Source organism: Apium graveolens, chromosome 4 (genome assembly GCF_009905375.1).
Source record: "Apium graveolens cultivar Ventura chromosome 4, ASM990537v1, whole genome shotgun sequence".
In the NCBI taxonomy this organism is placed as follows: Eukaryota; Viridiplantae; Streptophyta; class Magnoliopsida; order Apiales; family Apiaceae; genus Apium; species Apium graveolens.
In genome coordinates, this window is record NC_133650.1 from 14,853,405 (window position 1) to 14,861,925 (window position 8,521).

Here is an 8,521-nt window from a genome sequence, read left to right on the forward strand (position 1 = left end):
GGTGAGGGGAAAAAGGAGGAATTGAAGCAAGGCCTTTCACGAAATTGAAGAAATATGGAGGCCGTTCGACATAAAAACAAGGGTTCCTAATAAACGCAAGAATGTCAATAATTGAGAGGATTCCACATGCAGCTGCCTAGCTTTGTGTAATTTAAGTTCGAATGTAAAAGCGCACAGTTGATTGTTTGTACTATAGCCCTAGCTACTATCTCCTTCGCACATGCATAAAGTTGCTCCTACTTGAATGCAATCTTTTCATTCATTTCATCATTTCCACCTTAAACACCCACTCATCCATCCTAATTATTTTGCTCAAACGTTATATAAACTCTTTCCTTTCGATTTTTTTGAATTATAATGTTTAGGTGCATGTATGTTAACGAATATTAGATCGTGTTAATGTATTTTCTCCGACATATTTGAATTTTAAAGTGACGGGCTATTTAATAATAAATAAGAGTTTGATTTATGGAGTGATTTCAAATTTAGAGTAACACATTTGTTGCTTAACAATATGAAAGATATAAGCTCAAGTTTAGAGTAACACATTGTTGCTTAACAATATGAAAGCTATGACATTCGCTAAGTTTTGAACTGTTTTTAGTCAAATTTCGGATAAATTTAATCAGTTAAAATTGATCAACAAATTTGGTGAGATTTTTTTCGTAATTAAATTCACACACACGCCACGAGTTAAAATATTGACCTCTCTTACAAAAATCACAAAATCTTGATCAGTGTACTAATCCTTTATTTTGTTGATAATTTGATGTGTTATTAAATAAAAATATATCGGATTTGAATAAGGAATACACAAATAAAAGAAAACGGTACTGATAGCCTCCTATCCGGACAATGGTAACTAAAACTAATACTATTTGTACTTGGGTTAATTGAAGAGAAGTAGCACAGGCCGAGTTAAAGAAGGATAGGGCGTTTGATATCAAATGTATAGCTTCTAGCAATGGCGGCGTTATGGCAGGGGGATGCACAGAGCTGTAGTTCTCAGCTTTTTACAAAATTTAGGGGTCACAACAATGTCAAACAACTGTGTCTGTTTATGCTAAATTTTTTGGATTGTGTATGTATTGGCGCCTGTCATGACTCCCTGTCAACACTGATCGTACGTATTAACTAAGTGGTCTCGGCCTAAATACAGAACTTTTTTGACTTTCCAAAAAATGTTCGGTTTTTGTAGAAAAATATTCACTAGTTCGTTGGACCAGTGCCGCCTTCAGTTTTCACAGAGTTACATATTTCTTTTTGGTAATCTCTGTGAATCGGTAAAAGATGATAACTTGTTTACCTTTTTTTATGTAATTCAAGTAGTCCTTGTGACCGTTCAAATTTTACCAGGTACGTTACTGTAACAATTGTACAATTTATATAATCGCTAAGGATGCATATATTTGAAGCGGGGAACCGATTGGAAGTAGATAATGTTCTTCAAAGTTGCTCGATACAAATTTGAGTTGTTCAAAAGCAAGCAAACAAGATTGCCCTGCTTGACCACGAGATGGCTAGATTACTTTGTTTAATGAACTACTTTAATTTATTTACGTCTCTTAATATAAAACCTCTATTTGTATGATTCTTCTTTCTTAATGAAATCTATTTTCTTCAAATAATAATAACCACAAACTTAAATTAAATGATGTATTGGAGCACCGTATAAATCAGGAGAACGGAAATAAAGTAACTCGAGTCAATTTTGTTAGCTAGCTATTAACCAATTAGGAATTTTTTTTAAGCTTTATATGTGGGTTTAAACTATAGCCCATTGGATCCTTTGCTACATATATATCGACCACAACCACATCAGCCACATAAACTAGTACTGATGTAGCTGGGGAGAACAAATTTGTAACACATAAATTTGTTAGGATTAACCTTAATTAGGTCTCTTAGTTAGAATCTGCCTTTTGTCTCCCAAACTCAACATCTCCAAGAACAAAATAAACAGTTAGTCCCCACCTCAATCTGATATTAAATAATTAGTGTAACATATGTTTACATACTGGATACTGATAAAGCTATAATTGTGGGTTTATGTCTGCTATGGATTGTTGTCATCATTCATCACAATTAAGTTTTAGGTCACAAGGCAGCTTACACACAGCAAAATGTCTGATTTTTTTTCACTAGGAGGAGGCGGAGGAGGAGGTGGAAGAAGTCGAGGCGGCGGCGCAAGTAGAAGCAACACAAATATTAATCAAGATGAGCAACAACGCATCAACAGATCCAACCAAAGCTCAGAAACTTGGAATTTTTATAGCAGAAGCGGTATTAATATTAATCCTCACGGACCTCATGAGCACTATTACAATATACCTCCGGACCGGATTCCTTTCGAGCTATGGAATCAGCATCCGAACCCGAACCCGGTGTTGTTGCAACCAGGTACGGGAGGAGGAGGGGTGGGAGCTAGCGGTGTTATGTCGGTTGGTGAGGAGAGATCTGGTGACTTTTTGATGATGAGTAGCAGTAGTAGTGCTGGCGGAAGTGCAGTTATAAACTGTGAAGATTGCGGAAATCAAGCTAAGAAAGATTGTACGCACAGGAGATGTAGGACTTGCTGCACCAGCCGAGGGTTTGAGTGCCAAACTCATGTCAAGAGTACTTGGGTTTCTGCTTCTAAAAGGCGTCAGAGGCAACAGCAGCAACAGCAACAACAACAACAAGACCCGCAGCTTCAGCAACATTTGGAGATTCCCAAAAGACCGCGACAAAATCATCCCAGTTCCTCAGCCTCTGGTACATATATAAATATATCTTAACTTAAGAACTTGCAAATTGCAACGATTAATGAGAATTAGTAAAAAGAAACTTTTTTATTTTTTTATTACGAATTAGGGTTTTCAATTATGAAGCTTAATCTTTGTTTTGTTTTGTGACATATTTATTAGATTTGAAGTAGACAAGAGGTGAGTGTAAAGATTTGAAACGACGACCTAAGTCAAGGAATGTGGAAATTGTTAGTATTAGTCCAAGAACACTGTTTACCGAGTGTAGATAAATGTATTTTTATCTCTTCCAATCGGCTGTTAATAAAAAAACAACGTTCCGTGATGTGATGTTTTTAGGGTTTGGGAATTTTCCAGCAGAAGTAAGGTCATCGGCAGTATTTAATTGCGTAAAGGTGAGTTCTATTGATGATCTTGGGGAAGACCAATTTGCTTATCAAACGGCTGTTAGCATTGGAGGCCATGTCTTCAAGGGTATTCTATACGATCAAGGCCCGGAAAGTACCACACATCGCTAGCCTAGATAGGACGATGAGCACCAACATGAGACAGCTCCTGCGCTGCCTGTGGAAAACCGGCCACTGCACATCTTTATTCTTGTTTCTACTGATCAGTTCCCGCATAATTTAATTACAATGTCTGGTACGCAGTTCTAATACATCTGCATTTTTGTGCTATCTAATTAACTTGAATAAATTTTGTTATCAGTGTTATTGCTAGATATTTGATGTGTAGTACTTCATAAACCTGCAATGACGATTTTTACAGTCATTCAACAGTGATTCTGGTGGTCCTAAATATAACGATCACAAACCATATCCTTCCCATGGCCTTTTGCTGATGTACAACTGATATGGCATTACATATCATTTGATGCTAATTTGTATCAAATACAAATGATCTGCTGTAATCACATATATAGTCACTCGGTGGTCATTTGTAAATCTTTTTCTCTTGAATAATCGAAATGTTGAGTTTTTTTTTGTTTGCATTCATAACAAAGAAACGTGTTAAAAACACTCATAAAATGTAGAGTATCCCTGATCCCTCCCCATAATTTAAATCTGTCCCTTATTTGTGGATCTATGTGTTAATATTGTCGGTTAGCTGGGAGTTAATTAGAATTGGTTTCTCATTTCCTGCGCTGACTGGTGGTGTAATGATTAAAGTAATCAGTACTCGAGCCATGCACCATGTACAGTTTCCGTCCTTAGCATTCTCATTAAATAGACTTGCAGAATGTAGTTTATGCTCAATCTGCATTCCAAACATTCTAATCATTTACCTTTCCTTGGAAGAAAAACAAAGTTAAAGGTTAAAATTCTGTAGCACACCGGCCTTAAACATCAATTGTATACTCTACTTGAATTGTCATTAAAAGTTTACTAGGTATACAAATAACAAATTGTTGTGTCCCGAAGGAGGGATAACTCTTTATGCAGTGGAATAATGCACCTGAAATATATTTATTATGTATAACTTATACACTATATCAAAAGTATAACGAAGAACATAAATAAGAAAATATTTCGTTGACAAAGTGAAATAGCCTATTTTTCTTTTGTATATTTATATTAATTATATCGTATAATATACACCGTGAAAAAATCTAACTAATTCACTAATATTTACATATCTTAATAAAGCATGGACCTAGTTTAAAAATTAACCCGAAACATTTTTTGGGTCAAAAATACTTGGTTCAAGTCGCCACACCACGGATAGTCTAATACTCTTCATGGTGCATAATACTCCCGCCGGTACTATTTTCAGGACCTCCAAATCCGATTTCCACCATTTAGAATTTAGAGACTTGAGCCAAGAAGGCGTTGTCTAATATTCAAGGTGATCCGACTGATGAAACTCTGGAAAAAACGCAAAACAAAACAACTAACTTAACAAAAAAAATCTATGAATTTTTCACACTAACACCATAACTAGCCCAACCATCAACCTCATAATTCTCCACCTCGTACATCATTTGATGGATCTTAAATTATGAACCAACAACAAAAAAACTATGAACATCTTTGACATGTTAACCCCAACTGGCTGCAAAATTGTTACCATAGTTACCAAGAAGTATTAATGGGCTGCAGTTATATGATGTATGAGATTCTTCTCGGTGGCAATTGGATATTTGTTGGGGTTCCTTGTGTCGAAATTCTTTCTGATGGTGTTCAAGTGACCGGTAATTCTGCGAGGTGAATCGTGGCGGAGCAAGATGTAGATATATAATCACGGGTGTAAGACCACGAAATTTGTGGTTTTTTATTTGAGGAGGGTTGTAGATTGGTGTCAACCGAAGTATCGCATCGAGTAGATAATAGAAAATTATCGGTTATATAGAGTAGCCAATTAACTTCATTAGTATGAGGCATTGGGATGTGCCCAAAATAAATTATTACAGGCAAGACCTAAAACGAATAATATTATACTAATGTGGAGTTAAGGCTTGCTCGCGACCCAATAATTGGTATCAAAACCCATGGTTAGTCTAGGATCTTGGGTGAATAATGGGTTGCAGTTGTACAATATGGGGGTCCCATGACGATTGGAGATTTGGTCGGGGTTCCTTGTGTCGAAAATCTTCTTGATAATGTTCAAGCAAGATGTGTTGTGAGGTAAATCGTGACGATATAAGATGTAAATAGATAATCACAGGTATAAATGTATAAGATCACATAATTTGTAATTCTTAATTTAAGGGTAGGATTGTTGAGTAGTGTCGATTCAAATACCACATGGAAAAGATAATAGAAATGTAGTGTTCGCATGTAAATTAAGGACAAGAGAAATCCACTTGATTCACGAGCATTATACATCGTTTTTGCCCGAAATAATCGTCACGGTGTAGCGGAAAGGGATTCATCGATACGTTGAATATAATTTGAGATAACATGACCTTGATTTCTCCACGTAAATACAGAAATGGTTATACAGGATAAGAATTATAAGGAAGCTAAGAAGGCTGCAAAGACAATAATATAGAGGCAGAACTGGGGGAAAATATAGCATGATTATATTAAAGACAATAAAATCAGTTCTTGTGATGCTTTTTCACGATCTGCTTTGATTTTATATAGAAAATTGGTACTTCTTTTGGATGATTGATAGGCTTACCCGTACAATATGTCCCCCAATATTTGATGCTATGCTAACTTCTTCTGCACACCTTGTCCACTATCACATCTTTTGTAGGGAAGAGGCATCCTCATTATGCATATATGCATCAATCCCCAACCACTTGTTACGATCAATTATCTATTCCTTCATTCTTTTTTCTACTGCTCAAATTCCATATTATCTGGGGTAGCAATTATTCTTAGTTGTAATCCGTAGTTGTTATGTTCAGAACAATTTGTGTTATAAGGTGTTGTAATTGGATTATAGCATCAATAATTGTTGTTGGCAATCTTAAACGAAGTTATTGACGCAAGTGAACTCGTGCTATTAATCATTTTTTTCATAAAAATGAGAGAAATGCAGGAGTAAAATAGAGCTAAACTTTTGTAAATTGCTTTTAGACAGATTGACAGAATTGTTTTTTTACTCCTGCTTGTACTAGAACACTGCTGTTTTGCTTTGTTTTACCTCACACACGTACACAATATTATTACATTTATTTATGTTTAGATATTTATCTATTCCAAAATCATATATAACGAGTTTCAACCAAGGTTGATGTTCCCGGCAAAAGACTGTTAGCAGCATGTCATACCTCAATATTATATATTCTTGAGTACGTAAAATGATGTCCCCTTCAAGTATTCATACAAAAAACCCTATTATACACGGTATTACATGTTGCAACAAGCGTTCGCCCTAGACGGGAAACCTTCCACTAGTGTAATGTTTTTGCTTTAAGCCCTAAAATTGTGTTTCCTATATATATCTTGAATCAGATAAGGTGGAAAAAAAATCATGAATGGTAATATTGCTTCCGAAATATATCAAACTTTCATTTCATGGAACACTAGCTATGGCAGATGGTATGATGACTTTGTGAATCATGAAGATGTACAAGGGCAATTTTAAGCGCAAGTTTTACTAAAATTGCATCATGCAACTCTGTGTTACAGGGCGAGAATCGTCCAGAGTACAAATTACTTTGATCTTCAATACTGCAAGAGTTAATCGCCTGTAAATATATATTGCTTTTCCAATTAGCTAAAATAATAAATTGCTTTCGGTGAGAAAGTTAATCACGATATCAATAGTTCTCAATAATAACCGGAATATGATATAATTTGATTTAACGGTTATTCCCTATTTTGTTAATTAAAAATATAGTATTATAAATATGTTAAACTATTAATTTGCTAAACTATTAGATATAGTTTCTTTATCTCGTTAAACTGTAACCAAAACTTATCTTACTTAAATACGAACATAGCTTATTCCTAAGTATTTTTTATTTGTATTATAAATTTATAATAATTATATATTTATATAAATATGTTAAAATTATTATATAATTAGAAAAATAAAATTTAAAATTTACATAAATTTTGATGAAACCGTGCATTGCGGGATTGAAGCTAGTTTATTTAACGGCAGACAAGGGTTTGACAAGACTCTTACCCTTCTTAGCCTCGTGGCTTGTCCCCTTATTCGCACGTACAATTTTAATTGATACTCCTGTCACAATAAATTTTATACGAATACGAAAATAACCGGTTTAATTTGACATTTTTGGTACACGAACACAAAAGTATACGGATAAATTTAGTGTTGGTTTTAAGTTTACACTTGGATACACGACACGAAACGAAACGAAAGTACACGAAATAAATAAATATTTAAATAAATTTATCAAAATTATATGAATAAATATATCTTACAATAATATTTTACATATAATATATAAATAAAATATATTCAAATTTGAATTTTATAAAATTGAATATACTTGAGTTTTATGACTTATTAACTTATAATTCTGACTAATAAAAACTTAATATTTAAATATATATTTAATTTATCTTTATTTTTATTATCAATTTTAAATTACACTAAACATGACACGAAGTGTACACGAAATGAAGGTACACGAACACGAAACGAAACGAATCCTTAACGGTTCAGATTTGGGTTGGACATGAACACGAAAGTACACGACACGAAAACATTCGAAATGAACGAATTGTCAGATTCTATGCACCAGTGTCATTGCTTCTTTGTTATACACTTGTACGCACATTCAAATCATACTTCATTATAAAACACACCACATGTATCCTGTTTCACTCGCTCCATTGCTCACGTAATTGGACTAAAAAGGAAAAAAAGAAAAAGATTTTAGTGATCTTAACTGTACAAGAAATGTTGGAAATGTGATAAGTGTTTCAGCGGGATGTAATATTACGATGTTGATGAGATTATGAGAAAGAGGGGGAAGGGTATCTACTATCTAGTGACATTACAAGAGTGCACAGCATGGAATTGATAAGAGAGTATGTATGATACTGTTTTGCAGTGCTGGGTACTGGTCCCTCTCCTACATATCCCAATCCCAGTGGCTAACCTGGACAAAACTAGGGTTTGTTCATTATTTTTAGAGGAGCCTGGCCCCATCTTAGATCTACACAACCTACCTCTGCGAGGTGGCCCTATCCCTACCTCCTCCGCAGTGGACCCCCCACCCGTTCAAAATTACTAAACCCCAGTTTATTCATTCCCTCCATATATGTTTTCTCCAACTCGTATTATCCTCAACCATAACGATTCCCGTTCATTTCTTATCGAACAAATTAAATTTTTGATGATTAATTATC

The 8,521-nt window shown here is 34.6% G+C and overlaps 1 protein-coding gene across 2 annotated transcripts; it reads left to right on the forward strand.

Annotated features, from left to right (window-relative positions):
- Window positions 1–1,806: 1,806 nt before the first annotated feature.
- On the forward strand, window positions 1,807–3,927 carry LOC141717799 (protein SHI RELATED SEQUENCE 1-like). 2 transcript variants are annotated; one of them, XR_012573805.1, is made up of 3 exons: window positions 1,807–2,754; window positions 3,084–3,386; window positions 3,513–3,927. XR_012573805.1 is itself a non-coding variant. In XM_074519996.1 (2 exons), exons 1-2 carry the CDS (start codon window positions 2,124–2,126, stop codon window positions 3,260–3,262), a joined length of 810 nt encoding a protein of 269 aa, XP_074376097.1. In that variant the 5' UTR covers window positions 1,807–2,123; the 3' UTR covers window positions 3,263–3,465. The 2 variants fall into 2 exon arrangements, 1 of the variants encoding a protein (XP_074376097.1); XM_074519996.1 differs by lacking the exon at window positions 3,513–3,927 and having other exon boundaries at window positions 3,084–3,465.
- Window positions 3,928–8,521: the final 4,594 nt, after the last annotated feature.

Excerpts from the sequence above, each read along its gene's own strand:
- LOC141717799 (XM_074519996.1), top strand. The coding sequence starts at position 2,124 with ATGTCTGATTTTTTTTCACTAGGAGGAGGCGGAGGAGGAGGTGGAAGA. Across the intron at positions 2,755-3,083 it reads TCCCAGTTCCTCAGCCTCTG|GGTTTGGGAATTTTCCAGCA; the intron begins GTACATATATAA and ends TGATGTTTTTAG.